The 19,330-nt window shown below is 32.0% G+C and overlaps 3 protein-coding genes across 3 annotated transcripts; 1 reads left to right on the top strand and 2 right to left on the bottom strand.

The window, feature by feature from the left end:
- Nucleotides 1-9,401: 9,401 nt before the first annotated feature.
- Nucleotides 9,402-11,321, bottom strand: LOC107472877 (palmitoyl-monogalactosyldiacylglycerol delta-7 desaturase, chloroplastic). The gene is made up of 5 exons (XM_016092405.3): nucleotides 10,645-11,321; nucleotides 10,415-10,555; nucleotides 10,163-10,303; nucleotides 9,910-10,016; nucleotides 9,402-9,826 (listed from the first exon to the last, which is right to left on the bottom strand). The coding sequence occupies exons 1-5, from the start codon at nucleotides 11,200-11,202 to the stop codon at nucleotides 9,628-9,630; spliced, it is 1,146 nt and encodes a 381-aa protein (XP_015947891.1). The 5' UTR covers nucleotides 11,203-11,321; the 3' UTR covers nucleotides 9,402-9,627.
- A 434-nt stretch (nucleotides 11,322-11,755) lies between these two features.
- Nucleotides 11,756-14,386, top strand: LOC107472685 (protein POST-ILLUMINATION CHLOROPHYLL FLUORESCENCE INCREASE, chloroplastic). Its single transcript, XM_016092189.3, has 8 exons — nucleotides 11,756-12,007; nucleotides 12,625-12,754; nucleotides 12,833-12,917; nucleotides 13,004-13,082; nucleotides 13,158-13,271; nucleotides 13,634-13,746; nucleotides 13,975-14,085; nucleotides 14,163-14,386. The coding sequence occupies exons 1-8, from the start codon at nucleotides 11,923-11,925 to the stop codon at nucleotides 14,286-14,288; spliced, it is 843 nt and encodes a 280-aa protein (XP_015947675.1). The 5' UTR covers nucleotides 11,756-11,922; the 3' UTR covers nucleotides 14,289-14,386.
- A 2,551-nt stretch (nucleotides 14,387-16,937) lies between these two features.
- LOC107472684 (phosphatidylcholine:diacylglycerol cholinephosphotransferase 1) lies at nucleotides 16,938-18,607 on the bottom strand. The gene is made up of 3 exons (XM_016092187.3): nucleotides 18,176-18,607; nucleotides 17,917-18,054; nucleotides 16,938-17,380 (listed from the first exon to the last, which is right to left on the bottom strand). Exons 1-3 carry the CDS (start codon nucleotides 18,605-18,607, stop codon nucleotides 17,063-17,065), a joined length of 888 nt encoding a protein of 295 aa, XP_015947673.1. The 3' UTR covers nucleotides 16,938-17,062.
- Nucleotides 18,608-19,330: the final 723 nt, after the last annotated feature.

Raw genomic sequence — 19,330 nt, 5'->3', positions numbered from 1 at the left:
TTTTCTTGATCAGACGGATACATCGGGATTTGATTATATCCTAAATAAGCGTACATGAACGAGAGGTACTTGTATCCGGAGGAGGCGTCCACTAGAGAGTCGATACTTGGGAGTGGATAAGGATATTTTGGGCAAGTTTTGTTGAGGTCGGTGTAATAAGTGCACATCCACCACTTCCCATTTGATTTTTTTACCAAAACGACATTGGCCAGCCATAGCGGATATTTAACTTCTCTTATGAATCCTGCCTCTAGTAGAGCTTGTACCTATTCTTCCACAACTTTGGACCTTTCTGGTCTGAGCTTTCTACGCCTTTGCTGTACTGGCCGAGATCCTGGATACACTGCTAGCTTGTGGCACATTAGCTTGGGATCTATGCCCGGCATGTCTGCGGCTTTCCATGCAAAGAGGTCGACATTATCTTTTAAGAATTGTATGAGGGACTCCTTTACATCTCCTTTTAAGATTGCGCCAATATTGGTCGTTTTATCTGGAACATCTCCGATCTGGACCTTTTCTATCTCGCCTTCAGGTTGTGGGCAAAGTTCTTCCTGACCTCGAACTCCCCCGAGTTCGATGGTGCGGATTTCTTCTCCTTTGTCTCTGAGGTTCAGACTTTCGTTGTAACAGCGGCGGGTCGCCTTCTGGTCTCCTTTTATTGTAGCGATCCCTTCTGTAGTTGGGAACTTCATGCATAGATGTGGAGTCGAGACTACTGCCCCGAGCTGATTTAGCATGGTCCGACTTATTAAGGCATTGTAGGCTGAGCTTACGTTGACCACGATATATTCTATGTTGAGGGTCCTTGACCGGCTCCCTTTTCTAAATATCGTGTGTAGTGAGATGTATCCAAGTGGTTGGATTGGAGTGTCTCCTAGTCCAAATAAGCTGTTCGGATATGCTCTGAGCTCTTTCTCTTCTAGGCCGAGCTTGTCGAAGGCTATTTTGAACAAGATGTCAGTCGAGCTTCCTTGGTCTACCAGTGTTCGGTGGAGGTTAGCGTTGGCCAATACGATAGTAATGACCATGGGATCATCATGTCCCGAGATGATGCCAGCGGCGTCTTCTTTAGTAAAAGTGATGGCGGGGAGGTTGGGCACTCCTTCTCCTCCTTCGACGTGATATACCTCTTTAAGGTGTCTTTTGCGGGACGATTTGGAGATTCCCCCTCCCGCAAAGCTTCCATGTATCATGTGGACATGTCTCTCTGGGATACGAGGTGGTCGTTCAGTTTGTCCAACCTCTTCGTCCCTTCTTCTTTTTCTGGGCTCGTCCGTCTTGGCTAAGTACCAATCTAGTCTCCCTTCTCTCACTAATTTTTCTATGATATTCTTCAAGTTAAAACACTCATTGGTGGGGTGTCCATAAATTCGATGGTATTCATAGTATTCTGTCCAATTTCTGCCTCCTTTTTTGCTTTTAAGTGATCGAGGTGGCAGAATCTTCTCGGTGTGGCATACTTCTCGGCATACTTCTACAAGAGACACCCAAAGAGGGGTGTAATTGTGGTATTTCTTAATCTTCTCACCGTGCAGATCTTCTTTCTTCTTGGAGTCTTTATCTCTATCTTGAGAGGAGTTGGAGAATCCAGATTTTGAGGTCTCTCCTAGTCGAGAGTTTTCTTCCATGTTGATGTACTTTTCGGCTCGTTCTTGCACTTCATTTAAAGATGTGGGATGTTTCTTTGATATGGATTTGACTAAAAAGTCCCTCTCGTAGGCCATTGATGAGACCCATAATGGCTGCTTCAGTTGGCAGGCTTTGTATGTCCAGACATGCTTTGTTGAATCTTTCCATGTAGTTGCGAAGACTTTCCCGATCTCCTTGCTTGATCTCTAATAGGCTTGGGGCGTGCTTGATTTTATCCTTCTGAATGGAGAATCTTGCAAGAAACTTCTTGGCTAAGTCGTCAAAACTTGTGATGGATCTTGGCGGCTGACTGTCGAACCACTTGATTGCTGTTTTTGTTAGGGTAGTTGGGAAGGCTTTGCACCAAATTGCATCTGAGGCATCGGTGAGATACATTCTGCTTCTAAAGTTACTAAGATTGTGGCTTGGATCTGATGTGCCGTCGTATGGGGTCATGTCGGGAGCTTTGAAGTCCTTTGAGACTTTAACTTTCATGATCTCTCTGGTGAATGGATCTTGATTTGTGCGAGGGCCATCTTCATGACTAGATCGAGTAGCTTTGGTTTTAGGTCGGCTTCAAGCTTAAAAAGTTTGTCTTCCAACTCTCTACGTCACCTAGTTTCCCTTCTGAGGTCCTTCTCGGCTTCTTGTTGGTTCTCGGCCTTCTTTTCGAGTTGTGTGAGACGATCTTGTTGAGCTTGGAGTGCCTCAAGAATTTCTGCATTTGGTGGACTCTTATCTTTGTTTGATTGAGGATTATCTTTTGGTGTAGTATTCGCGTTCTTATGCGGTGTTCTATTCTCTAGATCAGATTCATGGTCATTGTCAAGGTTATCCGCCATGATGGTGGGATGACTTCCAGGTTCCCCAGCAACGGCGCCAATGTTCTGAGGGGTACCTGAAACTGTAGGCCGATCTCAGACGAGATCTTCTGTACTGGTCGGTGCTACTGTGTCCGACTTGATGATGGTGGCTGGAGCCGCCGTTTCCAACTTGCTGGACTTGGTAGTGGTACTGATCCTTTGTCACCGGAGGGTGGGGGTACCTGCAAGGGACTCTGATGCTTAAGTTAGCAAGGGTATTAAACAGATTTTTTGTAGAATCAGAGTATAAATTATACCTGGGTGCTCAAGTATATTTATAATGGTGTGGAGTGACCTTTCTGAAGATAAGATAGTTATCTTATCTTATCTTTGAGTGAAGTCATCTTATCTTTAAGGGGAACCGCCTTATCTTTCTTTAGACTTTGTCGCCTTTAGATTTGGGCTGTGTCCCTTCGTTTTGGGCCTGCTTGGGTCTCTTATGGTGATTTGACCGAACTCTTTGTGAAGAGGTCGGTAATGGGCTAACCTTCCAAGAGGTCAGTCATGGGCCAACCTTCTAAGAGGTCAGTCATGGGCCAACCTTCTAAGAGGTCAGCCAACCCGGTCCCTTATAGCTCGAACCGATGCATGAACAGCTGGGTAAGGGTCTAAAAAATAGATCCGATCATTATTTCGGGTCAGGTCCGGACCATAGCTCGGGTCACTCGAACTCGGCCCGGTGACTCGGTTATCATACACAATTAATATTTTATGTTATTAGTGATGGATGATGGTTATTCTTATGTGGAATTTAAATATTGTAAATCTTAATATTTTGTGTTATTAGTCATTATAAGATTATAAGTTAATGTTTTATGTTTAAAATGCATAAGACTTTAGACTAATGCATAATATTGTGTTATTTGTATTGATTTAAATATTTGGTGTTATTAGACAATATTAGTATTGATTATGGTTATGCTTTAATTTTAGAGAAGAGTTAGTTCTTGTTATATTTTTTCAAGTGAATTTTACTATGTGACTTATGAAATATTGATTGGAGATTAGGTGATTTTTACATGCTAAAGACCCGATTTTCACCCGATTTTTACCCAGTTTTCACTCGACTCGAAGGTGCGTAAGTTTCATCAGGTTAGAGTCTAAAAATTAGGTCCGATCTATATTTTAGGCCGGACCTAGATTAAGCCAAACTTGATGTGGCCCGACCCATGTACACCCCCTAGTACTAGCTACTTAAATTGGTAAAATATGAAATAAAAGTATTAATTCATTAGAAAAATTATTAGTTTTTCAAATAATATTGGGAGATAAAAAAGAAATACAACTTGCTTTGAACTTTACTTCATATGTAATTTAATCCCCAAACTTTTCTAATAGACAATAATTTAACTCCTTAGGTATTAAAATAATACAATTTTTTTCTAAAATCGATAATATTTGAGAGAAATTTTTTAAATTTATCTTATTTAATATTTATTAATTATAACGATAATTAATAAATAATAAATAAAATAAATTTAGACTATTTTAATTAATTTTTTTTGTCTTTTAAATATTATTGATTATTAGCATAATACAGATAAAAAATAAATAATTATTCATCTCTTAGCTTCAGAATCAAAGTTGTAAATAATAAATAATTTTTTTTAGTTTGTCTTTATTGTTAGCCTATTTTTGAGCAAAAAACAGAAACATACATAGGTGACCAGGAGTTCTTTGGTAAATTATATAATAATATTATTATTATAATATTATTTCAAACTTAAAATTAAATAATATACTTTTGTGTCAAAATGATTTAATAATTTGTTTACAATAATATAATATGTATGCTTGAATAATAATCCACACATGCAACCGATAAATCTACACTTTAACCAAACAAAAGTGTGAATGCAGCTCAATCTAGGTTATGGGCTTACAAATACTTTTAACATATAAGTTACTTTAATTAACTTAAATAATTAGAAGCATGATTTGTTATCATCTTGAAATGCTTGCTTGAAAGGCATGCTCTGTATTGACGTAAGTGAACACATTATTAGAATGTTGATAAGGTTTTGTCCTTTCACTATGGTATAATTAAACATTGAACAATTCATGTTTTTTGTTGGCATTTTTATTCTTTCCATTTTTTACATCTAAATAATAAATTTATGCTGATAAATTTTAAGAACGGAAAATGTTTGATAACAAAAAAAGTTAGCCAAAATTAATCAAAAATTATTTTATTTAATATTTATTAATTATAATAAGATAAATTTTAACTTTTCTATTTTATCTCCCTCCCCAATATTATTGTTCTAAAAAAAATAATTAGAGTGTTATTGGACCAGATTGGTTCTAATTTAAGCCAAAAAAAAATGTACACGAACAAATTAAAATATAATTGAGTTGTATTTTTTTAAAAATTTAGATTTGTACTGATCTAATTTAAATAAAACTGAATTGGTTCGATTTGGGTAATTATATATTCAAGTAAAATAAAAAATTGTAGAAAATAATTAGAGAATATTTATGAGAATTGATTAGGAGAATTTCTCTTGCAATATATTGCTTTTTTATGATGATATATTAATAATACTATAATATATTTAAATAATTATATGCAACAAAAATTAAATTTATCATAATACCATTTCTTTTAAAAATTTAAACAAATTGAAAGAAATAATATATATAAATAATTATATTTCTAATAAAATTACTAATAACGTGGTGTGCCAACTTGGGAAGGAGAAAAAAAGTTAAGTAACAGTTTGATAATTAATAGAATCTCGCTAGGGAGCTATCCGTATAATGTGAACAATGAGCTGTTTCTTTGGTTCAATATAAGTTAAAAAATGAATATTTAAGATAAAATACTACTAATTTCTCAAACACAATATACTCATATTATCTAGAATAACCATCCGAATATCAGGAATAATAAACATATGATATCCTACTAAATTGAACATCCTTAAACCATGTTGTACATATTGTACATATACTACATTAGCTCCTTATACTTCTTCTAATTAATAATATAACCGTAGGGTAAAAATTGAAACACGTTAGAAATATATTGAAATTTTATATAAAAATATGAGGGAAAAAATGAAAATAAAAATAAGATTGGTAATTACACATTCCTAGAAAAAACTATATATATATATATATAACACATTCTGACCAATAAACAACGGAAATTAAATTTGCATAATAATAATTCAGAGAATGCACTTTTTGAATGCGAAGGTACCAATGTTAAAATTAAAAATATATAGTATAGTATATTAAACCATAGTCCATAGACTTCATCTATATCGTGCCTTTTGTTCCCTCGTGCTTATAACACTCCATTAATTAATTTATTTGCATCAAGCTATACCTTTCTGTCTCTCTTCATATGATTATTATTGTTTCATTCTCTCAAATTAAATGATATAATAATAATCAATAGTATAATCTTTTTGTCCTTGCTCGATAAAAGCATTGCGGAAATAAATATATATTATAATATTGCTTCTTCTATTGTTAGGATTATTTTAATTTTGTTGCTCATGTTCATAAAATGTATACAACTATGAGGTCATGAAAGCATGGTGATTAAGTTATAAAGGTAATGATGAAAAAAATGGTGCGTTTCAATGCTCGAGGTTGTTAATTTTAGGAGTAATATTTTTGGTTATCCTTAATTTACTTTTTGAATATTCCACTTTTTTCTTCATCATTTTTTTCATCCCCAATGAATCTGTACTGTCATAGAATTACGAGTTACACCCAGATTTCACGCAAACAACAATTGATTAATATAAAAGTGAAAATTCACCGATAATTATTTTTATGTAAATTTAATATTTAAAAATTATTAAATAATTTAATAAGTGTGACTAAATAATTTTTTAATGATTCTCAAATATTAGTTTTATATAGAAATAATTACAGGTGAGTCTTTATTCTAATATAAAAATTATATGCTATGATGCACTGACACAGATACGGGACACGATACAACGCGGGACATGTCGATACGCAAATTTTAAAATCTTATAAAACACGAGACACACATACATATAAAATATAAATTAATTTTTTAATTATTTTTAATGTCTTATTTTAATTATATCAAGCATTTAAAATATTTTTTGTTTTAATAAATAATAATATATACTATATCTAAATTTATTTCATGTTAAAAATAAGACTAGACACACTGAGTCACTAATACATGATAGTATTTAAGTGTGTCCAACAATTTTTTTCACTTTTTATTAAGACATAGTTAGATACAACAAATACGCATATCAGATAAATACTGATAAATATCATATTTAAAATGTGTCTAACATACAGATACAGCAATTCAGCAAAATTTCTGTGTTTCATAGGTTATAAGATACTGTCATATGGTATTGGAGAAGATGATATCATCTTATGAATGAGTAAAAGGGCTGAATGGTAATTCTGTATTATTATTGAACAAATTAATACTTTTGACTTTTTTTTGTCTTTGATTTGAAGAGTTGTGTTTTAAGATTAGAATGTGCATGTAAAAAATTAGGGTATAATTGTATTTAAGTTGTCCCAAGTTAAGGGTTGGAAATTGAGATAATGATCTATTAAGAGGGAATGAATTCAAAATAGCTTAAAAGTCACAACTCATTAAGAAAAATATTTCATAGTAGCTAAAAAACTTTTACTAATTATAGGAATTTCATTCTTTTGTAACTAGTTAAATGAAAATCTAATAGAGAAAGCAATTAACCTCGAGCCTACTATTAATTTATAGTCAATGGCTAATTTTTAATTCTCTAAAAAAACGATAAATAAATCTCTAAAAATTTATATTTCGAACAGATTAATTTAAAAAAATATTAATAAAATTTTTTATGATAATAAATAAGTACACGTTAATTTAAATTAAGACTTTTTACTTTAATTATAAGATGTGAAAAAAATTAATATTTCATAAATATTCACATATATAATAAAGTTATCATGGACCAAAAAAGTTTACAAAAAAAAAGACTTATTTATATGAACGAAAAGAATATTATCTAACAATGTCTATAACAACTAAGCGAATTATTAACCATCTTCAAAGCTTAGTAGAAATTCAAACTTTATGTGCCTGGAGAACTTTTTGAGAATGCATGCAACATGTGAAAAATTAATATATAGTACTAATATTGAATATAATGCCCCCATTTCATTAAAAATTATTAAATGGACGGTTACCCCAAGATGAAATTCCAAAATAATAAAGATTCATGGACGGTGTTTACTAAAATCAAAAGAAAACTATTAATTAATTAATAGTACCTAATGTGTTTAAACTTTTAAAAAAGCATTTCAAACATTAAGCTACTTAAAAAAAAGTATTCAAAATCATCTAAAAATTGAAGGGAGAACGTTCTAAAAATTATTTATTTTATTTTTAATTATATTTGTTAAATTAAAATATAAAAAAACATAAAATTAGAATTTATGAACAAATTCAATTTCAAATATGAATATTAATTTCTCGGTAACATGTTTCTTTCTTATAAACAAGTGTATCATAAATAAGTTTTTTTATAAATTATTGTTAAAGTTTTAAAGACCCATTTTCATCTGATTTGGACCCGGTATAATTGTAGTCCAAAAATATATAAGTTTTATTAAGTCTATAGTCGGATTAGGATCTAAAAAATAGACCTGTTGTATATTTAGGATTGGGTCTGTGTTAGAATAAATGGCCTATTTACACCCCTAAAAAGTATAAGTCATAATATTAAATCAATTTGAATTGGTCGAGTGATCAACTCACTCGTCCACTTAAATAAGTACCGTTTAAATATTATTTCGTGTATACAAACAGATCCTTAAATAAAACTCATTCGCGACAGATTAGTCTTATGTTTGTCGATTTAAGAGATACCTAAAAAAAAGCCATAATATTAATGTTGTCCGGGCTCACCACTACTAACAAAAACATGTGGATTATACTGTTCAATCGTCGGTTTGATTATTCAAGATTCCAATTAACACAACACCATATTAAGAGGTTTTAGTCGCTTATGACTTTGGAAAAAATGAATCACACAATTTTGGATTTGTTTCTTTATTTATATAAGATAAGGCTCATGTTTTAAATACATTGGGAGAATTATAAACCATTAAAAGAAATTGGAATAAAATGGACGGAAGAAGAATAAAAATCATGCTCTGAAAATGGCATTTGCCTTTCCCCAATGTGGGTGGAACTGTTGAACCTTTTTTTTTTATAAAAAATAGGAGACTCGAATTCGCAACCTCTTAATTTGAGTTATAACTCATTGGCTGGAATTGTTGAACTTGAACACCTTGAATTGGTATGAATCATGAAACATGAATCATTCTAAAAGGATTAATAATACAAATCAGTATAATTTATTTTTTTAACTAGTAATCAGTCAATTATATTTAAAATTTTTCTTAAAAATATAATATTAGACTAAGACTATTAGAATACCGACTAAAAATAATAATTAATATAAATTAAAATTATGTGTATTCATAAGAGTAACCGAAAGAAAATTTCTATAATCATGTGTATATTTTATATTGAGAATTAGTTAGGTAATTTTTTTTATTAATAGTCAAATTAATTCTTCAAAAATAACTCGTTTTTTAAATTTGTCATTGAAAAATTTTATTAATTAAATTAGTCCTTAAAAAGTTATAAATTAATCATTTTTGTTCTTCAGTCACTTAATTAACATATTTTGTCAACAATTAATGATACGAAATATTAACTCACATCATACATGACACTTAGCATATCCAATTAGATACTAAACAAATATATTTATGCAAATTTATCAATTTAGTGTTGTTAAGTTATATTAGGATTAGAATTTATATAATTAAAAAATAGACTAAATTAATGATTTTTTATAAATATATTTATTTTTTGTTCGGTGTCTAATTAGATGTGTTAAGTATTATACCAGATAATGTTCAATTGTATAACGAAAGGATACAAATGATTAATTTGTAATATTTAAAGGAGTAACTTGAGTAATAAAATTTTTCAAAAAAAAAATTGAAAAATGACTCCATTTTTAGCTACTAATTTCACCATTAACCCCCCTTTTTAAGTAACATGGTTATAATTTTTTATATCTAAACTATGAGTGACCTTATACATAGTCAAATCATACATTCATTATTCATTGAATGCCAATTTTTGCTTGTGACTTTGAGAGGGTAGCTTGACATGAGTGGCCAATCCAATTGCTTGCAAGAACCTAACCACATACCAAGTCATGTCCAATTGCCACCACTCTAAGCCATGTCTAGCTGAATACTCAAATGCATGGTGGTTATTGTGCCAACCTTCACCAAATGCAAGCAATGCCACCCACCTAATCAATTTTTCCAAGATTAGCACAATAATTAAGGATAAAGTACCCTAATTGAAAGATTGAAAGATTGAAAATAGAAATACCAATTGTTTCTGGATAAGTCCTTGGTGTTCCATGCTTGATTCCCCCATACATGGCAAGCTGAATTTACCAACCAAGTTATGTGGTACACCCAAACAATCCTCACACCCTGTGTTCATGTAACCAATTCATGCATAAGCTTCAAGTAAACACTCCCTATATCTACAAAGTTTAAGTAGATAAATGCGGTCTACTTTGCGTGAAGTTGATAGCGTGAAGTTGATAGCTGAGAGCGGTTAAATAGAATTCTCTTACCATTCCCCAAACAAGAAAAGGAAATCCTCCAATGGCATAAAGAAGAGCTCCCAAAGCAAGTGGATGAACAATGTAACTACTTCTTATAAACCTATAAAAAGATTGTTTCTCTAAATCACCAACATTGTTTGTCTCCCCACACTGCAAACATATACATTCAACAACAATAAAATTTATGTACTATTGAATTAACATGTGGGAAATTAACAAAAAGACAAAGAAATAGGAAAATAGTTGAAATTCCTATAATACCCTTTCTATGATAGAATTTGTATCAAATAGCCAACTCATATGGCTGAACCAGAATCCTTCAGTGGGGCTATGAGGGTCTCTCTCTGAATCACAGAATTGGTGATGGTACCTATGAGTGCTAACCCAATCAATTGGGTTACCCTGAAAAAAAAAATCATTTTTCTTCTTCAATTCAGTCCCAAGCATTTATAAAAATATGTATTTGAGTGAAATTAAAAAAAAAATTGCACCTGAAGAGCAAGAACTCCACAATAGGCAAATGTATATTCAAGCCATTTGGGAAGCTTGAAGCTCCTATGAGAAAGGTTTCTATGGAAAGAGAGTGTGATACCAAATAGACCAGTTACAACATACAAAGACAAAGCAACACAAAGAGCATGGAAATTGAATTGAAATGGTGCAAAGAGACTAAGAACATGCATGGCAAGAACAACACCAGCAGTTCCAACATCCAGTGAGTTCCATTTCCTTCCAAATAACACATTCCTCTCTCTCTCCACAACCACATCAGATAGCAGAATCCTTCTCTGATTCCTCAATGGCCCTTGCTCTTGTTCTTGTTCTGCTATTGTTATTGGCTTCTTGTTATTTTTATAGGTAATAAAGTTGTGATTTTGAAGACTGAATTTTCTTGGGTTTGAGTCAAAGTTACAAACTTTAATGGTTTTAACATTGTTTGTGAAGGATCCAAGACCAATCACAGTTCTGTTCAACCTTGGAATTGCACAGTGAACAGTGGTAATTTGGTTAAGAAGAGGGTGTTTAGGCTGTGATGTGATCAGAGCCATGAAGGAAAAAAAAATGACCCTTTTTGTTAAAAGACCCTTGTTTTTGTTAAAATGAAAAACAATGAATAAGGCCTTAAAAAATTGTACTATTTTGATGGTGGAGAATGGGAGAATCTTGGGTTTGGGTTTTTAAGGGGGTTTTATGTTGTTGGGGTTTGATTTTGGTGATTGTGATTTGTGGTGGCAGTCACTTGTGGGGAAAATCAGAAAATGGAGTTTTAATTTAATTAGTTAATTAATTAATTTTTCATGAAAATTGTGGCATGAAGTTATAAAGCAAGTGGGAGAAAAAAAAAAGGAGAAAGAAAGTGTAGGAGGATAAGGCAATCCTTGAAGTTTATTGGCCTATGAATGGGATTTCCCTAAAGTAATAAGGTCCAGATATTTTCATTGCTTAGATAACCCTTTTGTTTTTATTTGTTTTTTGTTTTATCCTCATTACTAGTAAACTTTTGATGTTATTTATTTATAATGGAAAAAGACTAATTACAAGATTCATTTCTATTTTATTTTGGTTTAATAGGGTGTTATAGTTGTGTCTTACCATTTGCCACTTCTCACTTTCCCACACGCAAACTTAAAAAATATCTCTTTGCTATTAAAATATCTTACTATATGATATATGATGATTTAGTTATTCTTTGTAACCTCAGAGAAAGAGAGTGGTGGAGAAGCAAAGCAAATTTGAAGGCACAAAAAGAGTGTGAGTGATTTGATTCAATGATGGCTGCAACAACAAATGTATCAATGTTTGGTTATTCCACGCAACCTTGTGTTTCTCCTACCACCATTCAAAACACGCTTGGTTAGTCTTCTTCTACGCGTTTATTTCATTTTAGTTATGTAATTTTAAGAATCAATTAAAACGCCACATGTTTAGTTATGTTTAGCTTTTGATTATAATGATCATTGTTTAATGGTGAAAACTCAGGTGCAACCACCTTCATGTGAAGTTTATAATTGAAAGTCGTCAAATCATTGAACGGTTCTCAACTATCAACTACATATGAAGTTGACTGCACTTGAATTTTCACCTTGTTTAATTCATGTAGTTGAGCTTATGTTATTTAATGAGAAAAGCTTGATTATTCTAGACTTTTGAAGTTATGAGTCCAAAGACTTTAAAAGATATAAACACTATAGATTTTGTGTCAAGTTTCTCCACCAAAGTAGGAACTATAACAAATTATCACAAGAACTTTGATATGAGGCTAATATATGTTATGTGCTAATATGGCAATTATTTTACTTAAACTGGTAAAAAGGTGATGATTCTATATTTATAGTCACTATTTTCATTCATAATGTTTATAGAATTATAATATATAGAACACAAATTTCATAAGAACCTTCATGTTTAAGAATCCTTTGTAACAGAATGTGTATGAGATGATCTAAATCAGTGTAACATTTCTGATGCAGCCAATAATTTTCTCAATGTTTCACTACCAAGATGTTATTACCCCATGAAGAAGAGACATGTGAAACCAAGTAAAAGGATTAGTGCTGCTGCTGCTGCTGTTGAAACAACTCCGTATCAGGAAATTCAGGAGTATGAATTCCCACTGAAATAACATTTCTATTTTGGTTTTGATTCAGATTAATTTCAACTATAATTTTATTTTTTTAGGTACAAGCTTCCATCATGGGCCATGTTTGAACTTGGGAGGGCACCTGTATATTGGAAAACCATGAATGGCCTCCCTCCAACTTCAGTATGTCACATTATATTATAACTAATTCTAAATTATTACATTTCAGTGAAATAGTTTAACTTTTTTTTTTTTTTAATTTCTTTCAGGGAGAAAAGCTAAAGCTTTTTTACAATCCAGCAGCAGCTCAACTTTCACCTAATGAAGAATTTGGAGTTGCTTTTAATGGTACTAGTTTTTTACCAAGTATAAATTTCCCTTTTTTTTTTTTCTCTTCTTCCAATTTTATGTAAAAATTTTCAGGAGGTTTTAATCAGCCAATTATGTGTGGTGGTGAGCCAAGGGCTATGCTAAGAAAAGACAGAGGCAAAGCTGATAGGCCAATTTATACCATCCAAATATGCATTCCTAAGCATGGTACATTTATTTTATGGACCCCACTAGGGAGACAATGGACTATTTGTACAATGTGTATAATGGGCTATTGAGTTACAAAATGAACATCTCCTATACTATCTAGAATAACCATCCGAGTACTAGGAATAATAGACATCTTCCCAAAAGCTTAAACTAATTTTAGGGTTCACCAAAAATCGAACTCTTGACATTTCGAATCTAACACTCTAATACCATATCATGATACCACTCATCCCAAAAACTTCAACTAATGGGAAACCTATACAAATATTCCATTGGCACCTTATATTTTCCCTTATTTTATTTCTCTCAAAATGGAAGTGTACACTCTTGATAACTTGATATTCTTCTCTTGTGTATAGCTTTGAACTTGATCTTCTCATTCACAAATGGAGTGGACTGGGATGGTCCATATAGGTTACAGTTTCAAGTTCCCAAAGGTTTTCAGAACAAGCCAATTGAATTCTTTAATGAGGTAATACTGTAATAGTAATAATTAATAGATCTCTCATATTATAAACTCCTCATTCTTTTTTGCTTTCTTTGATGTGGGACTAACAAAAATATGATTCACTGTATTATTAAATTTATCAATTCACTTTTTGATAACTTATCATTAGAAGGGGTAGCTACACATATAGTGTTTAACTTGCTATTATGATAATTTAGTTAATATGATCTTAAATTTGAGACTTTGGTGTAGGGATTGGCAGAGGAACTGAGTAAAGATGGAGCATGTGAGAAAGCAATATTCCCAGACACAAGTGTAGTCATGACCAGATGTGCTATAACTGGTAACTTATCATTAGAAGGGGTAAGTGCAAAGACATTATAGATTTATGTAATTGATTGCTAAACCTTTTTTATTAAGAATATTATTTCACAATGCAGGCTGATAGATGCAATCTAGATCTTGTTCCAGGGTGCACAGATCCTAACTCAATAGAGTTCAACCCACTAGCCACTTTTGATGATGGAACATGCCCCATTGATGCTGATTCTGACCCTGAGGATTAGAATTGTATATATATATATACCTAAAATACTGATCTTTTAGTAATTTTAATTAATATATATTATATATATTTTTTATAATTAAAATTAACCGTTAAAGTTACTAGAATATCGATATTTCAGATATACTTAAAAGTCTTTCTTAATACATATTATTGTTGATTTGAATACTTAAGTATATATAAAAGTATTGTATATTCCAATTCTACTCTGTACTGAAAAAAATGGCAATACATAACTGCCCCATCAACCTTAGATAGTAATGAGTGTAAAATCTTGCAAGTTTAGGTCTATTATTGTTTGGGAAGCGTTTCACGTGTGCCATGGTACGGCACCGGAGTTTCAGAACTCCATGTACTATCAAGTTGTTTGTAAAATTTTGTTTTTTAGCAATTTATTGAATTACCAATTCACCCAACATCTAAAATGGAAAAGACTACATTCACAAATGGCCAAATCAATTTATTTTTTGGCCAAATCAATTTATCAGATCTAATTTTGACAAAAATAATACGATTTAATTAATTATATGTATTGAATTTTAATTATTAAAAAATAACTTTAAATAAAGACGTTTTAAACTTCTTTATTTGAGTTACTTCCTATCCCTAAATCTTCAAAAACGAAACTGAATTTTTGGAATCATTAATTTTGATATATAACAAAAACTAAGTAAAAAAGATTGTGTTTAATCTTTTTTTGTTGAAGTGTTATTTTTTTTAATTATCTTTTGCAATGTTTTTTCTATCTCAATTCTCATTTTTTAATTTTTTTTATTTTGGTCAACTTAGCCATATAAAAAGAGCACTTTGTTCATGAATTATAATTCAAATGGCATAATTTTTTCATATTTATTTAGAAGTTGCGGGTCCGAATCTTTTAATTTTTTGTTTAAAAAAAATCATATTGAGTAATCAAAATATTCCATTTCTTAAAAATAAATTCTGTCCCATAAGTCAATGAATTGATCAACTAATGAGCTAACTATTAGACCAACCCAATTTAATTAATTTCTTTTCTTTTTTTTTTTTTGGTTTCCCACGGTATCCCCCAACCCGGCAGGCCAAGGACTAATCCGCCGCGGTACTGAGCTCCATTTAAGGGTTTGCCGCTGGCCAATGGGTTGCTGCATGCACAAGGCGGGATTCGAACCCCCGACACTTGCTTAAGCGGACTAGTGAGCTAACCACTAGACCAACCCAACTTGGTTAATTTCTTTTCTTTTTATTTGTTGGGTTTTACCTCAATATGTGATTAAAGGGCCCATGATTAATCGGACCTCAATGCCATGCCCAGAAACCTAAGCCATGCGGCTGTTAGCGTGGTTACAAGTCCCGTCAGTTCATTCAACCAAATTTTGGCCGCCAAATGAGCCTTGACTCTAGTGGCATTTCTCCCCCCTCTTCACTTTGAGGTTTAGGGTTCAAATTCTAGAGAATGCAATCGAAAAAAATTGTGAAAATATGTGAGAAGTGTGTGGGTGTATTGTGTACCTAGGATTGAGGGTTGTCCAATCTATTGGGGTACCTAGGATTGGGGATTGTCCAATTCACCGACCAACAAAAAAAAAAACAGCTCACTTTCACCACCAGTCGAATCTCTATGCTGCATCCCACCAAACTTGAGTCCACAATATCAAAGCTTCGCCTCATCTTAGTCAATGAAATTTTTTATATTAAATCTGAACGCATTTAGAAATTGGAGTTCTGAAACTCCAGTCCCGTACTGTGGCGCACGTGAAGCGTTTCCGTTTGTTTATACTTATATAGCATGCATGTAATGATGTGAAGAATAGTATAAATAAATATATAGAAATGTACTATTACAAACCATTAAAATAGTACTATGTTATGTTTGTTTATATATGCAATTTCGTGGGAAAAAAGTGATTTTATATAAAATAATTATTTTTTATTTCTTAAAAAAGAAAACAATTTAAGTGACAATTATTATGAATAAAATGCAATAAATGCTAACCATATTAATTTATTGAATACAAGGACATGCCAAAGTCAAATAGAAGCTGCAGGTTCATTTATCAATTCAATTCAATTAATTGAGAGAAGAAAAAAATGATTTAGAATTCTATAAAGGTTTAATTTCTCTTTTCCATTTTAAGTGGGAAAAATGTTTGTCATTAGAAAAGATTTCCAACCTACTAGTTGGCAATTTTTGAAAGGTATTATTTATTACGCCATCAAGATTTTCATATCCGTCAATGAAATGTGAGTTATACTAAAAAATGTATAAAAAGAATACAATAATTTAGGGGAAAAAGCATTGTAAGTAAGTGATTTATTACATGCAAACATGAAAAATATTTTCATTGGTTTTGCCTTTAAAACTATTTATTGTTTTATAATTATAATTACAATAAAGTCCTGCATTAATTCCAAATCTAAATCCCAAAGACAAAATGTGTTGTTTCAATCCTGGCGTTCTAGCACGCGATGAATTCAACTGCATAAATTGTCCTTATTTTGTTAACCCACCTTTGACAATTCTCACTTTTAAATATGTTACTCTTACACTTCTTCTTTTCCTCAAAATTTTCTTCTAGGTGTTTGTATATCTTATACTATTGAAATAATTCTATAATATAGCCTTCTAGATTAATATTTAATTTGTCATATTAATATCTAACAAAACATATTAACGATAAAAACTAAATCAAAGACCTTTACAAAAAAACAAATATTTTTTGTCTCTTTAATATTACAGATCTCGAAAATGTAAAAAATCACACCAATACTTTCAGCCAAAATTAAATAAAGAAATCAACAACATTGCACTTTTTCACACAAATTTCGGCTTAATAACTTGGTGTGGCTAAACTCCTCGTACTTGCCTGCAAGAGAATCAAAGAGAATCCCAGCACCAACACCAACTGCCAAATCAATGGTGTAATGGCCCCTTGTCCCTAACAACCTCACTGCTTGCAACAAATTCAGCACGTCGAACAACCACGCCAGCTCCTGCCTCTTCATTCTCCTCATGTCCAGTGACGCGATCACTGATCCCGCCACGTGGCCAGAGAAGAACAAGAAGAACGATACGTTCCCAACGGGGAAATCCACCCCGGAACCCAGAAACCCCTGAAATTCACAATGATTCTTTAGTAATATGAATTTAATTTTCATACAACATTACACTGTCAAAATTCTAGTAATTATCTACTGAAAAAGGGAAATTACCATATGGATTCCGCTAGGGAGATAATGGACTATTTGTACAATGTGTAATACTATTTAGAATAACCATCCGAGTACAAGGGATAATAAACATCTTCTCGAAAAAGATCGAACTCTTGACCTTTCAGATCTAGCGCTTTAATACCATGCATGATATCACTCATCCCAAAAGATTCAGCTGATGGAAAAATGTAACACTAATAATTATATCTCTAATACTTCGTAAACCTCCATTGTACACATTGTATAAATATTTCATTGGCTCCTCATACTTTCCTAATAATGTGAATTTACCAAACATTATTAACAAATTAATTAAACAACTCAAGCTGACTTGCCAAAAGTATGAGTGGTTTTATATTTAGAACATTGGTTTAAGTGGAAAAAAAGTCATTTTCTTCAATTCTCTTCTGTTAACATGTAATTTAATGAACATAGACCTGTGGCAATGGAAGCTGTGTGGAATAACCCAAAATCCCACGACATGTGAACATGAATAGTGCTGAGATCGTTGCTCTTGGTCTTCCTTCAATCAACCATGCCCCCATGATATAAATCATTTGCATTCCTACAAATACCTGAACCCACAGATTCCACAAAATTTAAACTTTTTTTTTTCTTTCATCAATCAAAATCAGATTTTGACACCGACTCATTTACATTCACCACAAACACAGATCTGAAGAGAGAGGAAGTTACCGTATTGAGGAAGGCCAAACCGGTGTTGAGATTAGGAGAATCTTGAAGCAGGTGGTGGAGTGAGCGCGTGGCGATGAACCCTAAATCAAACGGAGGAGAAGAAGGAGGAACCATTCGGAGCGTGTACTCCACGGCCATGAAGAACAGCAACCCCACCGCGAACAAACACGGCATCCAATGGTGTGTCGCCACGTGTACAGCATCCTGCAGTCTCCACTTCAAGAACGAGGGTCGAGAGTAAGAATAGTAATGCAACGCCTTCTTCGCTGCCATCACTTTAACGCCGTTAGCTGCTTCTTCCGTTCGGTTATTACCGCCGTTCCTTCGCTTAACGGTTCCGTTAGCTAATGCTGGTGTTTGTGTCTCTGTCTTAGCTATGGTGGCGGCTGCGGCGGCGGAATCAGCAGAGAAAGTGGGTGCACCACCGTCCATGGTGGTGAGAGAATGTGAATGATGATGAATGCATTAAGTGTGAATGGTGTATTATATAAAAATCGATGATCGTTAAAGTGATGGTGGTGGTGGCGGAGATTCCAAAGGTTAGGTATTTGTTAGTTTGTGATTTTGTTTTTCTTCTAAATTTTGGGGTAATTGGTGTTGCTGAATTGGGGTTTTAACTTTTAAGATGATGTATCTCTTTGTTTAAATGTGTAGAGAGGTGAAGAGTGAAGACCGTAACTTATCAAGGTAGGTTATTTTATTTTCGAGTCTTATTAATATATGTTTTAAGGATTAAAAAAATACAAATATATATTGAATATTTAAATGTATTTGCTTATTTTTTATTGTTTGAGTTCCTTGAATACTTTATTTTTATGTTTTGGTAATGTTTTTATTCTGTAAACGTAGAAGTGATTTTTGTCTTTAATTCATGTTTACTAAAAGCTAAAAATTTTAACTTTTTCGTTGAATTTTTCACTTTGAATTGAATTTTATATTCTATGTACCAATTATGTCCTTTATTTTTTTATTCATATGAGTTTTTTTATTGTTATTATTTTTTTATATAGAATTTTTTTTACTTTGTATTATAATTCTATTAATCCTATTAGAGTACTAAAGAATACTGAGAATACTAAAAAAATATTAAAATTTATTTAAATATTTAAAATAAAATTATAAGATAACATAAAATAATTATTTAGATTTATGTCC

The sequence above is a fragment of the Arachis duranensis genome, chromosome 2, assembly GCF_000817695.3.
Source record: "Arachis duranensis cultivar V14167 chromosome 2, aradu.V14167.gnm2.J7QH, whole genome shotgun sequence".
Lineage (NCBI taxonomy): Eukaryota > Viridiplantae > Streptophyta > Magnoliopsida > Fabales > Fabaceae > Arachis > Arachis duranensis.
This window is presented reverse-complemented; position numbering and strand designations above follow the sequence as displayed.

Bases quoted from the DNA above. Each gene is read 5' to 3' on its own strand.
- LOC107472877 (XM_016092405.3), bottom strand. From the start codon at position 11,202: ATGGCTCTGATCACATCACAGCCTAAACACCCTCTTCTTAACCAAATT. The intron at 10,556-10,644 runs GTGCAATTTTTT...TTTTTTTTTCAG, and splicing joins GTGGAGTTCTTGCTCTTCAG to GGTAACCCAATTGATTGGGT. The intron at 9,827-9,909 runs GTATTTCTATTT...AAAATTGATTAG, and splicing joins GACTTATCCAGAAACAATTG to GTGGGTGGCATTGCTTGCAT.
- LOC107472685 (XM_016092189.3), top strand. From the start codon at position 11,923: ATGATGGCTGCAACAACAAATGTATCAATGTTTGGTTATTCCACGCAA. The intron at 13,272-13,633 runs GTACATTTATTT...TCTTGTGTATAG, and splicing joins AATATGCATTCCTAAGCATG to CTTTGAACTTGATCTTCTCA. The intron at 14,086-14,162 runs GTAAGTGCAAAG...TTCACAATGCAG, and splicing joins GTAACTTATCATTAGAAGGG to GCTGATAGATGCAATCTAGA.
- LOC107472684 (XM_016092187.3), bottom strand. From the start codon at position 18,607: ATGGACGGTGGTGCACCCACTTTCTCTGCTGATTCCGCCGCCGCAGCC. The intron at 18,055-18,175 runs GTAACTTCCTCT...CTGTGGGTTCAG, and splicing joins GTTTGGCCTTCCTCAATACG to GTATTTGTAGGAATGCAAAT. The intron at 17,381-17,916 runs GTCTATGTTCAT...TGTGAATTTCAG, and splicing joins CACAGCTTCCATTGCCACAG to GGGTTTCTGGGTTCCGGGGT.